The 27310-nt window shown below is 41.1% G+C and overlaps 1 protein-coding gene across 5 annotated transcripts in view; it reads right to left on the bottom strand.

Annotated features, from left to right (window-relative positions):
- The window catches only part of NRXN2 (neurexin 2), an 899334-nt gene that overhangs the window by 385066 nt on the left and 486958 nt on the right, over nucleotides 1–27310 (bottom strand). For all 5 annotated transcript variants that reach the window (XM_088442540.1, XM_088442541.1, XM_088442544.1 and 2 more), the window contains one exon: nucleotides 13483–13656. In XM_088442540.1, the coding sequence (XP_088298666.1) occupies nucleotides 13483–13656 (174 nt within the window). The remainder of the gene's footprint in view (nucleotides 1–13482; nucleotides 13657–27310) is intronic.

The following is a 27310-nucleotide window of genomic DNA, read 5'->3' as shown; positions in this document are numbered from 1 at the left end:
GGGGCCCGGATGGAGAGACTGCACACAAGCCCTCTCCTCTCTTTATATGCCCCTGGTCCTAGCATGCACAGGTGCTCCACCATCCGAGATGTACGTAAGACATCGGTTTTACGTACATCACTGAATCGGGCTCAATGTATGCAATGCTGCACATCTTTGCAGACCAGGATGGGAGATTGCACAGATAGAGAGGTGGAGTTTGGTAGAGCTGAGACATTTTCAGCTACATAAGGTGTGGGGTGAAACAGTGCACTACTCTAGTACAATGCACATTTTATTTTCCAGGGTATGTTTATTTAAATTAGGGAGAAATAGGGCACATATTCTAGGATCTTGCTTGTCATGCAGATGGGTACATGCCCATTACAGTTCTGATTTGGAAAGTACCTCCAGAAAGTCTCTCAAGTGGATGCTTTCTTTTATAGTGAAAGCTAAGAAAATGATATAGTAATGGAAATGACTTACTCTGGATGTGTATTTTTCAAAGTGTGATACTCTATGTTATTGTTAACAGGTAAAGACAAGCAAGTTGGTTGCAGCACTGATACTGACAGCATTTCTCACAACACTGGATGGTAAACAAATTTGTAATAAAAATTGTCTTGCTCCCAATCGAGCCAAGCATGCCCTGGATCACCGACCACACTCACATTTTTCAAGGTCCCACTCTCAAAAGAAAGATGCTGCCATTTAACTGTTGAAAATTAATGTGCACACATGAAACGTATGGCTATTGAGTTGTTTGTCTAAAAGGGTGTAGTAGAATGAAGATAGGTGGCGCTGGTGAGCCACTGAATCGGTGCTGTGTTGGTGGGATCTGTCCAAAGAAGTTTGCCGACCACCCATACACACCTGCCGATAGACAGATAGGTCTGCAGACATATCTGTCCATCAGTTGTGCCGCACAGCCAATGCGATATGTCTGTGAACGACGACGTTCACCTACATACCGCAGGTACACACTGGCCGACGTGCAGCAGATATATTGTCTGATCAATTGATCGGCCAATGTATCTGTCAGTGTGTACCCAGGAGCTCAAACCCTCTGTAATATGAGCTCCTGCCCATCTTCATAGCCAAACTCCCATCTGTGTCATTATTAAGGCAAAGGGTTAAGTGAAATAACTACATACACTTATATGCACTTATCTGGGTTCATATTTGAGTTCTACTTTCTTTTATATAATACTGCTGCCATATACCAAGTATATAATGCTTGCTGCTGTAACCAGTAAGGTTAATGGTAGTTGTTTTGTGACCCTTGTCCCAAATTATCTGCTGATGTAAGCTTGTGGATGTTTTTGTGTTTAGAATAAGGCTATATTGTTGATTTTGGTGTTGTAAAAATGCACTGGTCATGTAGTGACATGTGCATGAGTTGTTATTGAGCTTAAATATTGAAGGTAGTTTTCTAACAAATAACTCTTTGACCTTGGCATTTCACGTAGGTAAACACATAGAGTTTATACTTATTATTCATAATTTAGGCAATATTGCCCCCTGCTGTTAACAAAAGTAGAGTATTAATAATGTATGTATTCTGGAGAGATTCCTCCCCAAATTTCAAGGGGATAAAAAATTAATTTATGTGACGCAAGTTGGCCTCACTTGGGACCATGCTAATTGATGGTACCTCCTCTACTGATGTCTCTACATGTTCTTCATTCTGGTTTTCTAACTCTAAGACAAACAAGGCTCCCCAGGCCAAGATTCTTTGCTGAATGAATACAACTGATCAAGAGACGCGTATAAACCATATATATATATATGTGTGTGTGTGTGTTATACCTAGTTAACTACCTATTGTTTATCAATAAACTGCTGTTTGTTTATATAAATATATAAACCTGTTTTTGTGTGTTTGTACTCTGTCACAATCACAACTAATTTTCACTGTAAAATGTGTAGTGATGGAGGGTGTAGAATTCCAAACCTACAACAGCCACATACTGTTTATTTCCTCCTGTTTTATCACACAATTGCTATTCAGCCTATTGCCCTTGTTTGTAAGCCACTGCTTATAGATATTCAAGGCAAGGTCGTTGTGACAGAAATAAGGCATTGTGTAAAAATATTGTTTATTTAGATATATAATAAACATTATTAGATCTAATAAAAAATATTTCAGTTTGTTGATATTTATGAATAAATGTAAATAACCCCTATAGGCTTATTTGTAATAGATTTCTTTACCTACATTAGCTGGCTAGTCACATCGTCCCGTAGAATGCTTCTAATGTTACCTGAACAGATACTGCATATATGGTATGCAAACTTGCAAAGTAGATTCTGGAGACAGCTCTATCACCGCATCATTGGGCTGATGTGTTATTGGGTTTGAATTGAACATTACAACTCACACACCATACTTTCATACTTTGTTCCCATAATTGTCGAAGATATTGTTTAATGAGAGCGGAGGAATAAAACAGGGCATATACTGGGTAATACCTTGATAAGCAGACAGACTGAGAGTATTTTTTTTCCCCACACAGAAGGATTTGATTTTCACACATTCTCAGATGTGGCGGAAATCAGAAAGTAGCCTAATACTTATATCGGATGTAAAGTGCTCGAGGATGTATAGACTCATTTCTACAAATATAATGAAAACATTCACATTGTCATTTACCATTAGTGACGCATGTAATAAATAGAGTCCAGATGTCTCCTCACTATAATGATTTTTTTAAGACATAAATGTAGCTCATCCAAGCAGTATTTAGTAGCAGAAAGGGAAATGTGAAATTAATGATGGAGAAGGTTGTAAAGTGCAAAGAGACGGGACTCTTACGTGACATTTGCACTGTTCTCACCACATGCAGTTCAGGTTATACCCACAGCCAACAAAAGGCGACACAAGCTCATTGTCAGTTGCAAAACCCAGAATGTAGACCTTGTTCTGTGTAAGGTTTTTGAGTAAGTACATGTGAATAAAATGAAATGTGCTGTGCGCCTGTATATAGTAGTTTACAATTCATACATTACTTTAAAAAATATCTGATTTGCAAGTCAATGTTCTTTGCAGTATTTCCCAAAATGTCCCTCAAGTACTGTTACAGATTTTATTTGAACATCCAACTGTCTGGACACAAATGGGGTGATTACAGGCTAAATTGCAGCAGTGGACTCTGTGTGCAGTTCAGTTGATGTAGATCTTTAAAAACACTGTGCTTGTGTATTGCAGTGAATCTGCTTGCTGCAAAGTTTTATCTGCACTAGTCCCCTGCTGAGATCAATCTCATCTTCTATATGAAACCTTTGTTCCAGACTGCAGTGGTTGCAGGAAAGAGAATCTGGGAGACATGGGCCTCATTCAGAGTTAGGAAATTGTACCTGGAAATACTGGGCTCATGTACGCCAGTAGTAAACAGTACCATATACACCAGGTGTATGCCAGTAGAAAACAGTACCATATACACCAGGTGTACGCCAGGAGAAAACAGTACCATGTACGCCAGGAGAAAACAGTACCATAAACACCAGGTGTGCGCCAGGAGAAAACAGTACCATATACACCAGGTGTATGCCAGGAGAAAACAGTACCATGTACGCCAGGAGAAAACAGTACCATATACACCAGGTGTACGCCAGGAGAAAACAGTACCATAAACACCAGGTGTGCGCCAGGAGAAAACAGTACCATATACACCAGGTGTATGCCAGGAGAAAACAGTACCATGTACGCCAGGAGAAAACAGTACCATATACACCAGGTGTATGCCAGTAGAAAACAGTACCATATACACCAGATGTACGCCAGGAGAAAACAGTACCATATACACCAGGTGTACGCCAGGAGAAAACAGTACCATGTACGCCAGGAGAAAACAGTACCATATACACCAGGTGTATGCCAGTAGTAAACAGTACCATATACACCAGGTGTATGCCAGTAGAAAACAGTACCATATACACCAGGTGTACGCCAGGAGAAAACAGTACCATGTACGCCAGGAGAAAACAGTACCATAAACACCAGGTGTGCACCAGGAGAAAACAGTACCATATACACCAGGTGTACGCCAGGAGAAAACAGTACCATGTACGCCAGGAGAAAACAGTACCATAAACACCAGGTGTGCACCAGGAGAAAACAAAGCCATATACACCAGGTGTACGCCAGGAGAAAACAGTACCATGTACGCCAGGAGAAAACAGTACCATAAACACCAGGTGTGCACCAGGAGAAAACAGTACCGTATACACCAGGTGTACACCAGTAGAAAACAGTACCATATACATGAGGTGTATGACAGTAGAAAACAGTACCATGTACACCAGGTGTGCGCCAGGAGAAAACAGTACCATATACAACAGGTGTGCGCCAGGAGAAAACAGTTCCATGTACGCCAGGAGAAAACAGTACCATATACACCATGTGTGCGCCAGGAGAAAACCGTATCATATACACGAGGTGTATGACAGTAGAAAACAGTACCATGTACAACAGGTGTGCGCCAGGAGAAAACAGTACCATATACAACAGGTGTGCGCCAGGAGAAAACAGTACCATATACAACAGGTGTGCGCCAGGAGAAAACAGTACCATATACAACAGGTGTGCGCCAGGAGAAAACAGTACCATATACAACAGGTGTGCACCAGGAGAAAACAGTACCATATACAACAGGTGTGCGCCAGGAGAAAACAGTACCATATACAACAGGTGTGCGCCAGGAGAAAACAGTTCCATGTACACCAGGTAAATCAGTAGCATATCTGCTTGATTTACATCAGATGTAGATTGACAGTATTAGCAGTACAGTACATGCTAAAGTCACACTAGCCAGTTTTTACACAATATTAATACTGTAATGAAATGTCATATACAAAAGATAGAATGGTGCCTAGAGAGTGTTAGTAATAACTATAAATGTCATATTTACCATGTGAATGTAATTAGACACTGAAACCAATACAGAACAAAAGTACAAATTAAATTCGACTGAATACAAACATCTGTTGTCCTACCTTTTTAAATATAATAAGATGGCCTTAACATAATATTATATAGCAGCCACACTAACAATTTAAATGAAATCAGTGGAAGGGGGGGACAGATTCAATCAGCCAATCACACACAGCTGCCGATTGTCATAATCAATAATGCGTATTTCGCATCAGGGGTCAATAACTAGCAAGAGGTACATATCCTGACAGGTGCATATGTGTCTGTGCCCAGGTCTAGATGGGTGGCATTTACATGAATATGGTCTTACTGTACTTACTTGCCTATTCTGTATCTCTAAGTGTAGGGAATCGTAAACATAAGATTAAAAAACAAATCTGCATATGGATGATAGCGCAAGTCTATTTAGTGCACATGCGTGGTATGGAAATGGGCATGTTACCCAAAAAAACATGCATACATCTGACTCAACATGAGCCCCAACATGTTGTGGTGTTTTCTAAGATTCACGGATAATACTGGCTGCTTTTGTATGTAATACACAAATACTGGACAGCTGCAACTTAAGGTTGAGCTTGGAGGCACCCCGCTGTCAGCTGTAAATAGGTTTATAAATATTATATTTGCCCTACCCTTTGCATCACAACATGGTTTTGCCATGTTGCAAAATGGCCCCTTGTAGCTAAATCTACTCCTAACCCTGTATCACCTCTGTATTCCTGGGTGTAGATAATGGTTACCAGTTTCTCTTATACAATTTCACTATGGAGCACCACAATATTGTAACTATGCACTGACAATATTCCTGAATTAAAGGCTTATTTTAGATCAGTTAATTAGTAAATATTTACTAAGTGTCATACATCGGGTTCTTAGCCTTCGTTACCAGGTCCGGTGGTCCTCTTGTGGTACCTGCGGCAGTAGAGTATGGGCCCAATATTCCTATCACTACCAAGATAGTAGCAGTGAAACTTAGCTTGCCGAGTCTGACTTGGAAGTGCTAGTGCGCATGCAATATGCACAAAGAACCAGGTGTCCGGCGAAAGGAGCTTGAACGGGGTGGAGGGATCCGAAAGGATCTTTCTTCACAACCCAAAACTCCTTCCCATAGGAGTGGAGTGCAGGAATCAGCATGGTGAAGGTTCCCACTCTCAGGCTCTGAAAATTTTGCATTTGCGGAGCTTGATGAATTTAGTTCCCCATACTGGGGACACCAAGCCAGATCGGGACTGAAAGGTAAGCAGGAGATATCTGTGATAACTCCTGCGTTACCTTTATAATGAATAGCCCCGATACACTAATTTCTACAATATTAGGTGAAAATGTTAATGGTAGAAATTAAGGGATATTGAATAGAACTCTAAATGAAAAATAGCTTTATCAATGCCTCAAGCTTCTGCTATTCTACTAACCAGAAGACTAATCCCAAGGGTCCCAATCCAAATCTACAAAACCCCAGTGATGTGACACCAAGTAATTTAGCCCATAACAACCTAATACAATTATCAGTGCTAAGTTCAGGAGCTCCGGGCTTGAAGTGCTAAGTAATCTTTCTGGTTCTGTCATCGCACGACAATTCATTCCCTCGTCAGTTCCCGAGGTAAAGCTCCCCACAGCCAGTTAATTCACCTCTACTCACATTAGATGACTTTTCTAATTCCTTCCAGTGGATCTGTCACCTATACACAAGAACATATTAAAAGATACAGCATCTGAACAGAGCTATTTTATAGCTGTACAGTTTTTTGCTGCATTCACCTTTCAAGCCCACACCAAGAGTTTATTTAATTTGACCACAGAGAAGCAGGTACAGTTTTCTCAACAGTGGTATGTGTGTCACTAACTGTACATAGCAACTGGGGTTTCACTCAGGCTGTATTATTAATGCTAGATTAAAAATAAAAATGTAATACACTATAAGTACTTTAATAAAGCTCATGTGCTGCACAAGCTTCTGTAAGGCGTCTACTACTAAATATGTCTATGCTAGTTGCCCGGCATCGCTAACACTACCTACAGTTTCTTCATAAACTCTGACAGAATCAACAATATTACACAAAAACTGGAGTCTCTAAGGCATTGCACATATTCTACACATATGCATTAACAAACAGTACCCACTGTGCAAGCTAATGATTCACCAAGTGTTGATTTGAAGGTCTACTGCAGCTCAGGGATGCCCCTCTTGAAGAAGTCAAAATATAACCATAAAACCATGGCTACTACGGTTGCGCAATACCGTCCATCTCTGAATCATGCCGCACCTTATTGTTGGAAAATGACTGATCTTTATTACCTCCAAGGTGGTGTAAGTTTTAGGACCAGACTTGGTTTGTCTTTTAAAAATGTGTTGAAAATTGGCAATTTGGACAAATTGCTGTTCATTACATACACACCTAGCAAATATGTAATTAGCAGATTGGTACAGTGGCATAGCTATGGAGAGGGGACTGCAACCAAGGATTCTCTTTTCCTTCCATTACCAGTCCCTAATTAGTAATCACTGCTGCCTACTTAAAATAGTTTGATGTGAGAATTCCATATCCCATTAAACTACATGTAGTGTAAATCAAAAAAGACAATGCAGCACCCCCACCATATAACGATTAGTCCATAAAGATTTATTTATGGTGATCAAATAAGTTTTAATTTTTAATGCCTGCACTGAATCAGTGTGCTTGTCCTGTAATTCTGAGCATCTGTTTCTATTCGGTAGGTACAGTTGTATAACATCAGGTCCAATGTCCCACAGTATACTGTATGCTAGATTGTCATATGTCAGAATCTGCTGTTTTTCTGTGTAGACAAGCACTGCGCCACTTCTGTACTAGAATTCCGGTATATTTTTCATCTCGTATATGTTTTAGTCAGGGCCGGCTCCAGGTCTACTAGCTCCCTGTGCGAGAAATGTTGGCGCACCCACCCCAACCCCCCCCCTCCAATTATTTTGTTAACTGAACAAAGTTAATATGTTTCCTATAGTCTAATTAAATAAATTAATCCACAGGAAACAAAAAACACAAAGGAGTCAAAGTAAGTGGCCAGACCTTTTATTGAGAAGACACAATGCTGCTACGGATGGTGGTATAATATATAGTCATGGATAACTATTCCCACTGTTAAAACAATGTGATAGCTATATCATGGCTGGGTGCTGATGACACATACTACAGTGGGAAGGTTCATCTATGACTATGGGATCTATTTACTAAGCAGTGTTACTGTGCTAGGAGACAAAGAGAAAGGAGATAAGGTGCCAGCCAATCAGCTCCCAACTGTCATTTTTACAAACACGGCAATTAGGAGCTGATTGTCTGGTACCTTATCTCCTTTCACTTTGAGGGGTATTCAATATGAAACGTTAACTTCACTGTCAAAGTTAACGTTTCATATCGGAGGTTTTACCTGCGTTAAAGTATCAGGCGCGCTCCCGCTTATCCCCGTATTCAATATAAAATTAACGAAACTTCAAAGTTGGATTTGCTTAAAGTTACGAATTTTTCCTTTTAGCCTTTAATTGAAAGTTGGGGATTTAAATAGCCGCAGCAGGTGTTTTTTTCCCGACATTGAAGAAGTGTTGCAGAAGAGCACTTAGGTTATTTTTTTCGTTTTTTTAAGTGGTCCCATCAAATTTGGGGTACATGAAAATGGGTACTAGCATATTTTTATGTCCCTAAAGTAAGTTTTTAAAAATTCTGCATTTGTGCACCTGCCGCTATAATTCTATTCTTCAAAACACCTGCCGCATACATGCAGAATAGCCCTGAACCTATTTCCCTATTGTTATACAATTTTTTCCCATTTTTTTTTTCACCCCAATTTTTAAATTAATTTTTTGGGGTGTCCCTATTTTTTTAAAAAAACTTTTTTTGACACTGTTCTTTTTTAAATGTCATTCCCAGGGGTGCAGGCTATTTTTTTTTTAAGCCTGCACCCCTAAACCCCAATTCTGCACTTTTTTTCGACACCTATTCAATGGTGAAAAGTTATCCCCGTTTTTTATCAAAGACTTTTCAAAACTGCGATAAGTCTTTGAAATTGAATACGGTGTAAAAGTCAAACCTGCGATAATGACGTCATACCTACGATATTAACGCAAAAACGATGTTATCGCTCCCATATTGAATACCCCTGTTTGTCTCCTAACACTGCTTAGTAAATAGACCCCTAAATATTGTAACGCCATCCAGAGCAACATTGTGTCTTCTCAAACGGTTTGGCCCCCTACTTTTGTTTTATGCCTACCTCATTCCTCACAACACCACACCACATCCACCCCTTCCCCGCGTCCTTGTCTCTCCATCCTTCCAATCCTGTAACCACTGTCCTTAGAGAACGCACCCGTCTCCTATTTCTAGCCTTAATACAGCACTAGGTATTCCGCATACGGTGCAGCACTCATAAATACCCATACCCACCCCTTGTACCCATATAACCCCTCCTCCTCCCATCCCTCACATACATTTTTCCCCCTTCTCCTGTTTTTCACCTCTGAACACCACACTGAGTATCAACACATCCCCTTCGTTCCCACTCCTCGTACAATTTTACTTTTCTTATTTCACTCAGGACACTGTGGAAGTGATGCAGTCAGCAGTCCCTGAGTCACCACTCACCGGGTCGGCGGTCGTGGTCTGTCTCCTCCATCCTGGGGTCAGGCATCAGGGCACCAACGTCGACATGACCGACCTCAGTGTGCGCAGAGTCCGCTCACTGGTCCTGTGGCCACAGATGGCTGCTGCCCACCTGCTAGCAGCATCCCAGCCACTAGTAACTTCCACTGCCACCGGAGTCAGAGACTGCGCGGGCAGGGGTGACGTGTGACGTCACACCCGGCCCGCCCAGCACTGCCCAATCCTGGGACTGGATGCTTAAAATAGGGCGGCGGCCGCGGCTAAAGCCAATGGGTGGGCAGCCAGAATTTTTCTTAGAGGCAGCCAGAGAGACAGGGCTGTCAGAAAGGGAAAATGGTGGAAGAAAATAAACGCGCCCACTGTAGGTGGCGCCCTTGTGCGGCCGCTCAGGTGGAACATGCCTAGAGCCGGCCCAGGTTTTAGTAGAATTTACCTAGATATTTAAATGTAAATATATTATATTGACAAGCAATCATGTCATGTTGTAAAGGTGGTCCATTTGTGCACCTAGAGCAGAGGTGGGGAACCTTTTCTCTGCCGAAGGCCATTTTGGTATATATAACATTACTTGCGGGCCCGATACAGTCCACGCCCCCTCCGTGTGATGTCACAAGGGGGACCGCCACAAATGCATTTGATTACAGCAATGCCCGGATCATCCTGAGGATGCTCCGGGAGCTGTAAGGGCAGCGGTGTGACCATATGAAGCATCCCAAGGATGCTCCAGGTGACACGGCTGCATAGATTCTGGCTGCAGTGTGCCATTCTAGGCACCCTGCTAGCCAGATGAGGTTAGCAGAAAAAAGCTCAGAGGGCCAGACCAAATGATTCCAGGGGCCTTATACGGCCCCGGGTCTGAGGTTCCCCATCCCTGACCTAGAGCATAGCACTTGTTGAGTTCATGGAATGGATATGAAGTCCCGGCGGCTGAATAGAATTGCATAGTGATAATGGTATTTGGGGTGGAATTAGAGGGAGTCCAACATAGGTTTTGTACTGGGACACAGCGGTCATGATGCTATGCTGCTGTATTTACATGAACTATACATTAATTAAAATGTCCATTAGTCCTAGAGACGTAACAGCAATAAAAAGAGTGAAATAATTTTCTAACAAATGTGACTGCCATAGTCATAATTCATTGACCAGTACATGCACCTTCTACTCACTTCCAGTACCTCTACTAACTAATGTACATATTCAGCACATTTAGCTAAACAATAAATGTGTAGGAATGTAAATTACAGTAATATTCACAATTATATCTCTGTAAAATCTGGAGAGGGATTAGAAAAATAATGATGGGAAATGTTCTGTTCGCAACACAGACTAATCAAGGCAAAATTATAAATTACATATGTAAAGTTTAATACTGAGACTTTCCCATACTCAGCAGATAAATAATGTACATATATTATGGAGTAGGGGAAATATGTATTGTATGTAGAAAAATACAGTACCTAGGTAATCTGTCTGCAGACTGTCCAGTCATATACAGTATCTACACCAGGGCACTTATATAATAGCCAGTGAGTTGGCCCTTGTTTTTAAAGCGGCAACAATTTAAAAGCCAAAATGAACCTGATTTTGTCTTTTAAATTATTGCCACATTGAAAAATGGGCCATGTCACTGAATTTGTGCCCGTGTCTGCAACTTGCAGGCTGTAACATAAGGGCCCATGGACACTTGCTTTAATATAGAGCAGATACATTGATGATGCTGTATTGTAGTATTTTTCTGGCTGTACACCATAGCTGATTTGAGTCCTTTTTCAGATGGCCTAATAACGGTACTTGGAATTTGAAGTTCACCTAAAAATGTGATATTGGTACCATTGAATTTGTGGATTTCTAAATGTATTGCAATGTGAATGCTTCCATTACTACTGTTAATCTAGAAAATGCACAGCTTTCAATAAGATTTTACATACAAAAAGCCATCACTCCCGTTCATTGACACATGGGACATCATTAGACAGGACAGGCATTTATTGTAATATTTTACCAACAAGTAGTGGAGGACTTTCTGGGGTGTAGCATTTTCATTCACGGGTTAACACAGAGAGAGGAGGTCTGGTGGTTATTAGCTTTATGCTTTGCAGTTGTATTTGCATTGTAAAGAATTATAAATATGTGTTATAAAGGAATAATTACACTGTAAGAATGTGGGAATGTTCCCCTATCTATTCAGATGCTAAGAAATGAAAACAGATTGACTATCATGGAACTGAGAAAATCACAGGTGTTACAAGATCTCTGCTCTGGAGAGATTTAGGTCCTCTGCATTTATTGCAGGTTTTATATTCATCATCATGGGTTATAGCATTATCCATTGCTCATTAATTTCCAGTGCTACTCAAATAGGCCAGTTAGAGCAGCCCTGGAAGCTAATAAGCAATGTATAACGTTATAACCAATCCTGAGCACAGATAACCAAAATGCTACACAATTACAGCAGGTGAAATTGTTACACGTCATCTTCTGTGAGCGGTAAAGACTCCTGGGACACGATACAAAGGGGGCAATTAAATGTCCTGCAATGCTGGCAATGTTTGTTATATGTTACTAAAGTATATATGTTCCAATAACATTGCTCATATGTTTGGACTTACAAGCTACAAACACTGCAATGTCTGGGATAAGGAATGTTATGTCATTTCTGTAACAATTTGCAGAGTTCTTATGAATTTATAGAGCGTCATTTTATTGGACAGCTTGTGCTTTTCAGTTTATGAGACTTGATAATAATTTGATATATAAAGTGCAGTATGAGCCCCTTGTAAGCTCAAGGGTGAGGCTTTTAGTGTTAGATTTTACTTGTGTTCTAGAAGAATTATGGTCTTATTTATACATGGCTACCTTTCTCCCTCTGGATAATGAAACTAATATGTTTATTGTTATGATTAAGTTTGCGTATATTTACTTGTTACCTAGAACATATGTACATCTATAATCATACTGTATGCAGAGGCACAGATGTTTCACTCACTTGTTTACTTTATGTCAGTGATTCCCAAACACGGTTCTCAAGGCGCTTTAACAGTCCCGATTTTAAGGATATCCTTGGTTGAGCACAGATGGTTAAATCAAATTGACTGATTTACTATTTAAGTAAAGGATATCCTTAAATTCTTGACTGTTAAGCTGGGTATATACTGGCAGATATATTGGCCGATCAATTGATTGGCCAATATATCGGGTGCCCGTTGGCCAGTGTGTACCAGGCATATCGCATCGGCTTTGCTGCACAGCTGATGCCCAATATATCTGCAGATATATTGGGGCATCGTGCATCGGCAGCCCGGCCTGCGGAACTCGTCCCCCTCCAACACACAGAACACAGATGATGGTTGTTCAGTGTGTATGAACAACCGTCATCTGCAGATATATCTGTGCAGTGTGTACCCAGCTTTAACACCTGACAGTTATATCTGCAGATCGAGTGATCTGCAGATGATGATTGTTCATACACACTGAGCAACCATCATCTGTTATCTGGCCGAAGGATCTACAGCAATCACTCCCCGAAGCCTCCGCTGCAAGAGCATGGGCAGTTAGCTGACCGCCCGTACACACAGTGCAATGAGCAGATATATCTGCAGGTATATCTGCCATGGGCTGTGCAGCACAGCCGACGCGATATGTCCGTGAACGACGTCGGTCACAGACATATCGCTGGTACACACTGGCCGAAGGGCGAAGACCAATCAATTGATCAGCCAATATATCTGCCAGTGTGTACCCAGCATTAGTGTGCTTTGAGGACTGAGTTTAAGAAAAACTTCTTTATATTAATGACTAAGCACATTGATTTAAATGTGTCTAAACATATATTTACATTATGAGTTTTCTTTTTTAATGTAAGCTGCAGTTGTTGAATAGATCCATACTTGTGTACTGGCTTACTTTACAACCACATACTCTTTATGCTCTTACCATCACAGCCTCTCTCCACTGGGCCTATTCGATGAAGAGCATCAGTGAGGAGATCGGGGAGACGGCCGTTGAGATCCACAGAGGCAAGACAGCCCTGGAATCCATCGCGTGATGCAACAAGCTTGGGGAGAGTGGCATACATATTTCTGGGGAGACCACCGATATAGAGTTCACCTGTATATGAATATATGACAAGGCAGAGATGACAGAGAGAAATGGAATAGGAGCATGATGTAGTAGAGAGAGAAAGTGAAGATGAAGTTAAGGGATCATGGGAGAGAGAGATAAAAAATGCAAAAAAGAAAGTTTAGTATAAAACTTAATAGTTTCCTATTCAACAAAGTTCCACAATAACAGTGTTAGTCAACAGCTTTAATGGTTATTTAAATATTTCAGTGCCTTCAAATAAATGACAGTTATTACAATGCAAGCAGTGTGATCCCAATACCAGCAAGTACAGTACAAAAGAAAATGTGACAAGAGAAAATAAATACATTGTTTCAGTAATCAATTATGTTGTATTATGACAATTTTCAAAATATTTGCCAGAGCCATTAGCCTCACCCATCATCGGCTTTCCTATTACACTGTTACCCTAGCTCTCTACAGCAATTTAAATATATAGTTCTCTGGATTCTGTAACAATATTACACTTCTCACCTTTGGAAATAAATTGCAGACAAAAAGCAAGTCAAAGCCTCCGTAAAAGTTACATGCAGTATATACACAGAAGAGTTCTGCTTCGTACTATTGAACAAAGAGAAATGTAATATGTTTGCCTAAAATGAAAGATGCAGGCCTTTACAACTGTAAAATATTATAATGCTTTGGATATATGTACTAAACCATTCTACTGCTATGAAATCAAACAACGAAGGGCAATGTAAGGGAGACGCTTGCACTATTGTAGCTGCTTTCCCCTCATAAAAAGTATACTCCAAGTTCATATTGGCAGCTAGTGAATTAGTTGTACAGTATGTAAGCATTACAACGTGACAATCATAAGAGGCAGATACATAACACATGTCCTTCCTGCCAGAGTTCTATGGACCATACAGAGTTATTTCCACGTTGTATGCTGCATCAATCCGCTGGTAGTAACTGACAACAAGAGCCTGCCTGGAGAAGCCACCTTACAGGAGCAGTACTTGTAATTACACACCTGCACTACAAGCCTGGTAAAATCCCAGGAATTGGTGAGGCTAAGAGGCTGAGGGGTCTATTTACTAAGCTGTGTTAGGAGATAAAGTGAACAGTAATAAGGTACCAGCCAATCAGCTCCTAACTGCCATGTGACAGGCTGTATTTGAAAAATGGCAGTTAGGAGCTAATTGGCTGGTACCTTATCACGGCTCACTTTATCTCCTAACACAGCTTAGTAAATAGACCCCTATATCTGAGTTGTGGGCACTTCGCAAAGAAGCAAAAAAGTGTATCTGGAATAAACCATGTTATTTTTGCATGCAGGGTAAATACTACCAGCTTTTGCATCTAGACTACAAATACTGAACAGCTTTATTTTTATACTGCAATCTAAGGCCCCGTGATGGATTGGGTCAGTAAGGGGGGGGGGGGGGGCATGGAGAGGTGCAAATGGAGAATCTTGGAGGGGGCAAAGGGAGAGACATGGAGGAGGCAAAGGAGAGACATGGAGGGGGCAAAGGGAGAGGCATGGAGGAGGCAATGGAGAGACATGGAGGGGGCAAAGGGAGAGACATGGAGGGGGCAAAGGGAGAGACATGGAGGGAGCAATGGAGAGACATTGAGGGTGCAAATGGGGAGACATGGTGTGGTCAAAGGGAGGGACATGGAGGGGCAAATAGAGAGACATGGAGGGGCAAAGAAAGAGAGAAGGTGGGACAATGGGAGAGAGATGGAGGGGGTAATAGGAGAGAAACAGATTGGATGGAGGGGCCAATGGGGAAGAATAGCACAGTTTTTCTCTTTCTTTTTTAACTACTTATTATATTATTTTGACCCAACTACTTAAAAACACAGAACTGATCTGTAATTATTTTGGCTTATGGGTGCCTTGAAAAAATTATGGAGACCCTAACGGCACCTCGAACTGAAAAAGTTTGTGAACCACTGGTCTATGGTAATTTATATAAATTAAAACTTAACTTTAATTTATATTAGTAAAATAGGGTAGAGAAAAGGGATAGATTACAGTATGTTTGCCAGCCGTTTAAAATAAGTGATACAATACCATTTCAAGGAATATTTAAAAGGCATAGTAACAAACTACTATACACAGCCTGGAATTAGTGAATTTCAGTAGAACTATTCACTGCAGAGGACAGTGAATTGTACCCTGATCATCATATTTTGTATATACCCATACATATTTATTTTTAAATGAAATCTAATATATTGTATACTATATCTGACTCTAGGGAGCACCACCAACTACTGTAACTTACCATGGTGGATATACCTGTTGAAAAGTTGCATATTTATCATTATTATTATATACCCCCTATGTCCCATACATGCCATCTTTTGACTGATTGGGACATAGAAGTATCTTGTGTGGATTCCTTTCCCTCTCTTTCCTCAATCCAAAAGAGCTAGAGAACAGAATAGAGTTTTGTATTACTCTGGTGACCACAGGGTACAAGCAGATGCAGGCACATTAAGGCAAGAAGTTTATTGCTCAATATCTTTAAAAATACAAGTCCCCTTGCTGAAGGTGCTTGGGACAATCACAACATACAGATGCCACAGAAGTACAATCCTTGATGTTCAGAAGATATACATTCAGGGCTTGCAGGACCCTTTTTATACAGTTCATTACATTACAAGGTCAGGAGACATTTTTACAGATTCACTGATAACAGCTGATAACTGACAGTTCTATAGCAAGTCACATGATCTACCTATTTAGTTTAGAAATCACACCCTATCTGCATTTCACCAATGCTATGTATATTTCTATCTAACAGTAGTTTCATTTAGGTTAAAATAAGCATGCCTTACAGTGTGACATGTCATGTCAGCAGATACAGTTGATAACTGACAGGTCTCTACAAAATGGTGACCTTTCTATCAAAGCTAAGTGACATAAAGGCTGTATATGATGTAAACAAGTCACATGGTTATCATACTAAGTGAAAAATCAAATTATCCATGCATTTTGCCATTGCTATCTGTCTATCTAATTATATATCTATTATTTAGGTTAAAATAAGCATTCACTACACAGTCAGTAGGCATATTAACAAATACAGTCGATAAGTGACAGTTCTATAGCAAGTCGCATGTTCAGTCTATTGAGGTTATAAATCAGATTCTACCTGCATTCCACACTATCTATCTATCTATCTATCTATCTATCTATCTATCTATCTATATATCTATCTATCTATCTATCATCTATCTATCTATCTATCTATCTATCTATCATCTATCTATCTATCTATCTATCTATCTATATATCTACAGGTCCGGTGAGACTCTACTAACGCTGGGTGTCTTTTTTGCATGTTTTTTTGGCCAAAAATGTGTCTAAGTCGCAATGTGATGTGACTAGGACGCACCAGCAGACAGTGCTGATTAAAATGATTAGCGACACTTGTATATCTGTATGTGACTGAATGTCTGACTCTATATACAAAGTGCTGCAGCTTTTTTCATTCCAAGTTCCATTGTGCATTTCAGCAAATAAAGACGCCCGACGCTAGAAGAGTAGCAAAGGACCTGGCAGCTCACTCACGCCAGGCTGTGTGGCATATTGAGGCTAGACGTATGATGACTCATACTATATGTATATAACATTAGTTATATATAGATAATATTTTGGTTACAATAAGCCTACCTTACATTATGATATATGATATCAGCATATACAGTTGATAATTGACAGTTCTCTATAAAATGGTGACCCTTCTACCAAAGCTGGCAAAGGCTGTTTATGATGTAACAAGTCATCTAGGGGTCTATTCATCATCACTTAATTTTTACAAAAGTAGGTGAAAATGAACATTTTCATCTGCAATTTTAAAAATTAAGTTTTCGAGCCATTCATCAAGTAGGTAAATTAGGAAATATCACAGATTTCCTGCTTACCTTCCTCTGGCGGAATGGCCCGCTGTCCCCATATACTAGAATGGGGACAGAATTCATCATGCTCCGAAAATATAATATTTTTGAAGATTAAGTGCAGAAGCATTCGCCATTCCCGATACCTGAAGGTAAGTACCCTACCCTACGTAGCTTTAAAATTTACATATCGTACAAAAGACCTGGAAGCAACTGATTAACAGTGAGCATGTTAAGTTCTTCTAAAGGCTAAGACAGGGACTGGTCTGACTACAGTGTTGTGGCTGTTGCTGTAAATCACTGGCACTTACACCAGGGAAGGCAGTGTTATTATAGTTTATACACATTAAACCTCAGACCATGATATAATTGACGAGGGCACGAGTATGTGGTGCACTTAATCTAGTATAAAAAATAGAATGCCCAAGCAAAACAAGTATTAACAAAGCACTTTGCTCGAACTTTTTTGTAAGCAGATTTAACCTGAATATTCACCTATTATACAGTATGTAATAATATGGCGTAAAAAGCAATAATATGCTGCCACACATAGCAACAATCATCTATTGGTATATATATTATGTGAGTAGTCAGATCAGGGCAGAGTGGCCATAGTTCTCATTTGGACTTTTTCTTGTAATGGGGGGCATCCACTAGACGATTTTATCCCTGTCCAACCTCTTAACGATTTTCCCTTGAAGTTTCCCTTGAAATATGATCTTCCACTCTGAACAATTTGCAAAGGATTTGCAAAAGATCTGCAAACGATTTGCAAAAGATCTAACAATAAACTATGTTGTTTTAATCTGTAATTGAGAGCTTTCAGCTATAGTGGGCAGACAGTGGTTCATCGTTTGATCGTTCAGCATGAACTATGTGTAAACGATGTGTAAACGATGTGTAAACGATTTGTAAGCAATCAAGTGAAATTGACCTGCATGTTCAGTCGATGGAGGAGACGATCAAACGACCAGCGGGAGCGCGCATCGTACATCGTTAGAAACAATTACTGCACGATTTGCAAACGATGTTCAAACGATGTTTGAACGATTATCGAACGATTTTGTCATTATCGTTCAATCGTTCAACTTTATCGTCTAGTGGATACCCCCCTTAAGTCAGTGTATTTGTAACTGAATTTCATTGGTACTTTATGTCAAAATACAACAGTTAAGTGTCCCACCAACTGTACTCAATAGTGCCAAGAGTGGTATTAGTGAATCATTCCACTTTTATATATTTGTTTGTATAAGCACAAGTGCTGACAACTATTTTTATTTGTTCTGAGGTCACTATAGACATTTTTTAAAACTTTTTTTTTTTACTATTTTAATTTTTAAAATATATGGCTAGCACATTCCTCCAGGGACCAGGCATTTTATTGTATGTGCTATACAGATCAGTCCTAGACTGGTCCATCCATCCCTTTGTTGTTCTATTGTCTGCCCCTTCCTTTTCATTATTTTCCCCTCTGTGTGGCCTAGCCTTCCCCTCTTCTCCCAGCAATGATGATGAGAGAAGGAAGAGGGAGCTTTTGCTCTAAACAAGAAATGAAGAGAGTGGTAGACATAGCAGAAGGCCAGCCTAATCATGGGGACAATTGATTAAAGTGAATCTGCAGGGGAATTGATGTAAGTGGGGGTTATTCATTTAATGTGGGGGCTTGATGTAATATGGGGTGGTTCTGATGTACTGTGGAAGCTATCAGTTATGTGTAATGGGGGATAATCATACAATGTAGCAGCTATTAATGCAATATGGTGGTCTTTGTATTAAATGTACAGTATGGCTAACAATGTAATGTTGGTCCTCAGGGGAATGTGACCTATGTAATATAAATGCATGCTATTAATTTAAGGTTGGGTTGTTTGGGGAGATGGAGGTGTATAATGTTCAATCATTGCTGAGCTTTTAGCAGGTGAATCACACCTATCGCTTTTCCAAGCAGAGCCACAACATTCTAGGATCCAGAAAAGCTGCAACTGTGCACAATACACTATTTAATATTGAAGGCTACAAGAACCGATAGAAGAGAGACTGTCATGACATTGTTGTAACTGTAGGGACAGTCAGGATATATGTCCCAATTCATATTGCTTTGCATGTGGAGGGGGAGTCACATTATAGGGAATATTTATTAAAACATTATTGCATGAAATTTCCTGCCAAGTCACAAACTACTGGGAACTGTCCCAGAGCTCTGATTTGTTAAAGAAATTTTAAAAAGATGCAACCAAGTAACACTATTAATCATTTAGTGCACCAGAAACTGATGTTGTTAATGACAGTTTCCTGTGGCTCTTTCTCCTAACAGCAAGTAGTAGATGGGATTTGTAGTGGATACTAGCCATACAATTTTATGTGTACACTAGTCACCAGACTAGAGACAAGCTTTATTAGCTACCAGATTGATAGTCAGCTATGTATACTAGGCACTATATTGTAGGCCTAATTGTTTTATTAGTCACCAGATTAGCTTTATGTTTTATATATTAGTTACCATACTGAAGTTTTATTCTTTATATTAATCACCATACTGCAACAGGTATAACGTTTGCTTTACATTCTACTCACCACATCAGTAATTGCTAATTACCAGAATGTGAATAGACTTTATTTAGATTCACGGCTTTATCTATTAACTGCCAGATTGCATGATGACCAACTGATAAAGGGACTATTTCTTATATTAACCTCCAAATAAGCGTTTGCATACTAGCCACCATATTTGGTCCTGTGTATACCTGTAATTCTCAAACATTCATCCTTGTGGACGAGAATAATATCTTATTTAATATAACAAGTGATCTATTTATCAAAGTCATATTTTTAAATGAATTCTGTTTTAACATTAAAGCTGGCATATTCATAAATAGCCAATTCATTAGATAATGTTTTATGCATTTCTTCTCATTTAAATCAAAATAATAAAACAGGCTTTTTACAGCATGTACCCGCTCTTACCACACCAGCCCTATCAGCATACAGGCAAAGGTGTGGGGTCCCCTTGTCATTTGAAAATCAGCCACATGCATTACATGGCCAGTGTAATAAGCAAGCTAAGGACTATGAAGTGACAACTTTGCCACTCTATTTGCCCCAGTATAATGGCCACTGGTTCCTAAAACTACAGGACTGCCTTTCACCAGGTGTCTGGTGACACCTGGTGCTTTGCCGCGCACACACCCAAAAAGGGGGCATGGCTTACCATAAAGGGGCGTGGCCTCACAGAACTTCCAATCACGTCACTTCGCAGGTGTGCCCAGCATCCCCGGAGATGCTGGGCTGTCCCCGGAGACTGTGTCTGTACTGCCAGCTCCTCCTCTGTGACAGGTGCCGAGCGCTTGCAGTAGGGATGGCCATCGGTACCAAACCCATCAATGGTTGCCATCGATGGATATTTTGGCTGGAAATTATGCTACCATGCACCATCGATGGTTTCAGCTATCGAATAGTCGCGCATGCTCAGAACAGGATTTGCTGGAGAAAGCCAGCAGCAGCAAAATTTTCCTCTGCGCATGTGCGGCCCTGCTCCCAGTAAAGGGCAGATAGACTCTGAAGGATGGAGGGGAAGGGATGCTTTTTCTTACAACCCCCTTACACAGACACCAGCCTTGTGCTGACCAGCCACAGGCATGTTTTCTTTATGTACAGTTCTGTATTTCTAGTTTAAAAATAACTCATGCATGTTAGAGATTGATTGCATAATGGGCAGGTTTGGTTGGTCAGCAATAGAGCAGATTTGAGGGGCAGAACTCAGAATGAACTAAAATATGAGCTGATCAGGGGAGCTGGGTGGCGTTTGGAAAGACAGAATATTTTGGTAGTAAAATTAGGACTTATTTTTACACCAAGCTGAGTCATTATATATGTAGCAATGAATTTTAATGATTTGCATCTGTTTAATTAAAAAGTAGTTCACCACCGATGTTAAAGCTCTCAAAGATCCCATTTACGTGAACATACAGTACATACATGCCCGATGTGGGCATGTCGCTGAAAGCGGCTTCATCCAAAGACGCTTAACCACTCACACAGGAAGCCATATACTGCACCTACCATAGGACTGGGGCATGTTTGGATGGTGCACTGATGGTGCATTTATAGACGCTCCAAGATGGAAATGCACCTTCCCAAGATGCTGCAGGTGGGCGTCTCAGGTTTTAAAAAAATCGCACACGCCTGCATCCGACTCAGATATAGCCCCATATAACAGTTGTCAAGTCACTTCGCAATGATCCTGCTTTATGTATGTACCTGGAGTCCCCAGAGGCAGTAATTAGCTTGTATCATATCAACAGCAATCTGGTAATCATTCATTTTTAGTATTTAATTTGTTAACATTGAATGATTATGATGAATGTTAAAAGCTTCGATACATGTATTATACATTAATGAATTATTAGTAAGCTTTCAAAATTCAGCGTTGTCAAAGTGATAAATTAATTCATAAGTTAATGAAAGACTTCTGATTCTCTCTTGATGTGGGAAAACACAATTAGCACTCCAGGAACATTCCATGGAAACATGAAAACATATAAGGAAATGTAAGATCATTTAGAATATACCTGATACCTCCATCATGATGTCCAAAGAGCCGATTGAATGAAACACAAGGTTTCTTTGTGTCCCGTGCAATGTTTCTCTATGGCATGCTGCTGGTATTAAATATCGCTTAGATGTTTTTTGTACAGTATAATCTGGAAATGTGTGCAGAATCACTCAGAGGTTTCCTCGAGTAGCACTATTGGTGAAGCTTTTCCCATGCATTTTAATGATACAAATAAGGAAATGCTCAGCTATCCATATGGATGCTATATATTTTCCTGTGTATGAAACAGGTTCACCCAGGTTCTAAATGTTATAGTGGGCCTGATTGAGAGGTTGACATTTAGATTTCGGCCACAAGCGGCCAATGTTTTCATGCATGCGTCAGAGTTGCACTACACAAGTTATGCAATGGTCTTGTGACGGTGGTCATAGTGTGGTTTGGGATGGAGGGTGATTGAAGGGCAGTGGGGAGTGGTGAATAAAACGCAGGTGGGTCACGACCGTTTTGGGGGCATGAAGCAGTCAGCATCTACGTCCTCATACGCAGTGGTGCTGCCGAGACGGCTTAGTTGTGACGGACATTCTGTGCAACCACAGGGTTGCTAAGAGGTCCAATTGTGCGACTGATGTTCGCCTGATGCTACATCTTTGTATGCGAGATTTGAGAAGCTGGCGGTGGGCGCCTTCATACAAAAGACAGCAGCTGCAACATTTGCATATCTTCTCAGCTCTATTGCGTATGCACCAGGGACGCGATTAGTGTCCACCTCTGAATTAGGCCCAGTGTTGGCAGTAAAAGTGAGTCACTTCAAGAACATTGGGTCTGATTCAGAGCCGCTCGCTAGATGCGATCGCTCACACAATGTGTATGCAAATTGCGTAGGCAGTGCTATCGTACAGCAATGCATTAGCTCGCCCAGTAATTCTTAGAGATCGATCACATAGTGTATGCAGACACCCACCAGCCTGTTTTAAGACGCCCACTTGTGCACGTCATGTCCAGGAAGTGTATGCAACCATCGGTACATCGGGTAACATCGGATGCTATCGTAGCGCTTGAGGTTGACTATACCCTGCCGCAAGCACTGCGAGCACTTCAGTGTAAAAACAAGCCAGGTGACATGTACTATGATACTGTCTTTTAATTATGCACACCTCTAAAACACCGTTGAGATGCTCAGGCACCCCTGCGTTTGCATCTCCACTCCCCCGTTTTTAATAGCCAGCCCCTGTTACCACCTACAAATGGCTTCCCCTGTCACTCACTCTGCTGGGCTGTCTATGCGCAGCGAGCAAATGCATTGTGAACTTTCGCTAAAGTATGTGCACGCGCACTACGATGCATACGCATGCGCACACTTCATACCATCAGCAACAGTGAGTGTTTGCATCTTAACGAGCGGGTCTGAATGAGCTCCATTGTCCCAAAACCCAAGAAAAGAACCTCTAGTACTAAATCTTAGGTGTTCTCTTACAAGGCCCTTAAAGTTGAGAGATGGACTGTAATACAGGCAAACTATGGACATGGCTAAGAATCACACTCAAATGAGCAGTTTAGAAGTGTAGAAATTAGTTTTATGTTAATTTGATTCCCATTTCTAATTCTTATAGGCCTTATCAGGACTGTTCTTGTTAGGACAGTGGCTTAATGGGACTGCCCAGAGAGCTTGGTGACTTTATCTTCCACTCATCTCATGTCCTTTAAATATATAGATTTAATGACCTCCTCACTGGTTGCCCCTCCTCCTTACACAATGCAGTGGGACAGGCATTCCGCCACTGTGGCTGCATTCTGTGGGAACAGGACAAGAAGACTGGTCAGCAACAGATGATTGTGTCTGGAGGGAGGAAGGTTTAATTAAGGGAAGGCAATGCTAAGAATAAGGGTATTAGTTAAGTTTTTTGGGCTGTATTATGAGGGGGAAGGAGTTAATATTTTTAATTGGGAAAATTAAGACAAAGATGCACCTAAGGGATATATTTAGGGGGTTAATGAAGCTGAATTGAATTCATTAATTGTTAGGAGCCGGCGCAGCGACTCACAGGTCCAGCAGTCCCTGTCTTTGCTAAGCGACCAGGACACCGTGTTATGCCAGCCGCAATGGACGATGGTCCTGGCAGTTGCCAGGCAACCGCCACTCTCTGTGGCCACACTGCCTGTTGGTCCTGGCTGTTACTACAGCCGAGATGCTACTCAGCTGCAGTATAATTAATTATAAGAGGCTTATCTCTGTTTGTGCAGCTACTCAGCTGCAGTATAATTAATTGAAAGGGGCTTGTCTCTGCATGTGCAGCTACACAGATGCAGTGTAATGAATTGGAGGGGCCTGTCTCTGTTCTGAATAGTTAAAGCGCAGTCATGGCCTTGGTGCATTGCCGATTATACTGTTGCTTCTGTTCTGCCAGAAGTCACCTGCTCTGCTGCAGTATTTTAGTAGTTTTCTGCTAGTTCTTGCCAGCCATTCTTGAATTTGTACTTGTCCCTGCTTGTAGGAATCTCTCCCTGCACTCTGTCTTTGCCAATCCTGCATCTGTTCAGTAATCTACCTGGACCTAAATTCTCTCCTGCTCTCACCTCAGTCCATTCCTTTTGGTGCCTAGTTTCTACATGGACTCTTTGTACCTGAGTTAAGCCCTGGTGCCATCCTAGTACCGGGTTTACTTACTTCACCCAGGAATGGCAGCTGTTATAGGTGAACACATTATTAGGCTGCAGGAATCATGTGGTAATCTAGTCGTGCATAACATTAATAAAGTGACAGTACATTTTTAATTGGTATGAGCATGTACAGGGTGTTCATTATTGCAAAGTGATTATCAATTTTGTTATGACATGCTGTACGAAGTTAATAATAAGGGGATGATATTGTGTCTTGGTCACACATGCTGTATTATGGTGGCCACTATGAGGCTCTCTGTATTGTATGGTGGTCACTGGGAGGCTCTATGCATTTTATTTTGGTCACTGAGATGATGTCTGCATTTCATGGAGGTCATTAGGATGCTCTCTGTATTATGTGATATACACTTTGATGCTCTCTGTATTGTGTAACTGTTATGCAATGTTCTCTATATTGTATGGTAGTCACTGGGATGCTCTCTTTATAGTGTGGTGGCCACTGGGTTGCTGTCTGTATTGTACTGTTGTAATTAGGATGTTCTTTGTATTGACTGATGGTCACTGGGATGTTCTCTGTATTTTATGATGGCTACTGGGATGCGCTTTGTATTATATGGCAGCCACAGTCCTGTCTTGTATGTCTTTAACTAGGACATTTTCTTTATTTTATATATAGTTAAGTAAAGGAAGCTTGGCATGACACAGTAAATACATCAAACACAGTTGCAATAATTTTTTTGTACTGCAAAACCAAGAAGTTCCTGTACAGACATTCCTCACTTAACGACCTACCTGTTTAGCGACCATTTGGACTTACGACCGGCACCCCGACTAGTTAACTGTGGCTTGCATTGATACGAAAAGACAGCCTCTGCCGTGAGAGGGGACTGTGGCTGTGGTGCGAGACACACAGGAGACCTTGCCTCCCACGAGGGAAAGGACGGACGGGATGTGGCACACTCTCGGAGGAGGTGGGGCACACATAGGCACATGTCATCCTCAGCATGGGTCCTGCTGCTTTCCGGCCACTATACGTCCTAGCTTAATGACCGATTCATTTAACGACTGAGTTGTAGGAACGGAACTCGGTCGTTAAGTGAGGAATGTCTGTACTTCTATTCCACAAGAGGCATTCATACTGTACCAATGCATGTTATATGGCAACCTTCAGTTGTCAGCCATGATCAACTCTTCGGGGTATATTTACTAAGGTGCAGGTTTTTAGAATTGGAGATGTTGCCCATAGTAACCAATAAGATTCTAGCTATTATCTTCTAGAAGGTGCTAATTTTCTATCATCTGGGGAACATTGGAAGAATTAAGCATTTTATTCCCTCAGAAGATCATCCTACACTGCTACATTAATGCATTTCTGTCCTCACAAATGACTACTGCAATTCACTCTAGTCAAAAAAATAATTGATACAAAATGCAGTAGACAGGTAGTAAAATAACCAGCCCTGTTCCTGTCACATAAGACCTGTTCTGCATTCTCTCACTGGCTGCCTATGGCAAAGCTGTTTCAATATTGACGTTTTGAAAGCAAAAGCCTTATATAATCAGTAATAAAAGCAGCTGCTGAATCCCTATACTCCCACTTGCTCATTTCAATCCACAGGTGAAGGTCTACTAACAATACAATACCTAGAATTTCCTGTACTTTAACTGGGGCTCTAGATTTTACCTTTGTGGCTCCTACTACTTGAAACTCGCTGACTCGTACAGGACGAAAGGCCTCCCCTCTAGAAATCTTCAAGACTTCATGAGTTACAGATGTCTCCTTGCTCATCTATCCTCAATACGCCATGCAGTGTGATATGCCTGGTGTGAGGAGGCATCAGGACCTGTGCAACTCTGCTAGCGTTGGGCGTCTTTTTTTCCGAAAATGCATCTAAGTCAAAATGCGATGGACTATGACGCACAAATACTGTACTGATTATGACTGATGTTTGACACTTGTATATCTGAGTGCAACTGAGACTGTAAACGGAACTTAGTGTGCATCATAGCACTTTGCATGCTGATTGAGAGACTCAGTCGCACACAGATATACAAGTGTTGCATATCAAATTAATCAGCACAGTCTCCTAGTACGTCCTTTTTGCATCGCATTGCAACTTAAACGCATTTTCAGCAAAAAAAAAGATGAAAAAAAGATGCTTAACGCTAGCAGAGTCTCACAGGACCAGGCACTGAGAAGGGCTGTTTGGGCTGGTTCGGTATGAATGACCGCCGGACTGGAACCTGGCGGTTCAAATCCCGACACCGGCAGCCCAAACAGCGCAGATCCCGATGGAGGTAAGTAAACTACCTAACCCTCCCCTCTCCCCCCTAATCCTAACCCTTCTTTAGGGGTGCCTAACCCTAATCTCCCCCCTAGTGACTAACCCTAACCTCCCCCCCCTGGAGTGACTAAACCTAACCCCCCCTCCCCGCAACCTAACCCTCCCGGGGGGGGGGTGCCTAATCCTAACCTCCCCCGGGGGTGCCTAACCCTAGCCCTTCCTTCCCCTAGCCTGACCCTAACCCTCGCATCGGGATTTGGATGCCTATCATTAATCCCCTGCCGGGATTTCACATCCCATTTTAGCAACTACAACAAAGATGAGTGAGGAC

Source organism: Taudactylus pleione, unplaced genomic scaffold (genome assembly GCF_031769625.1).
Source record: "Taudactylus pleione unplaced genomic scaffold, aTauple2 ptg000313l, whole genome shotgun sequence".
Taxonomy (NCBI): Eukaryota; Metazoa; Chordata; class Amphibia; order Anura; family Myobatrachidae; genus Taudactylus; species Taudactylus pleione.
The sequence above is the reverse complement of the archived record's forward strand: the minus strand, read 5'-3'. Positions and strand labels throughout refer to the sequence as shown.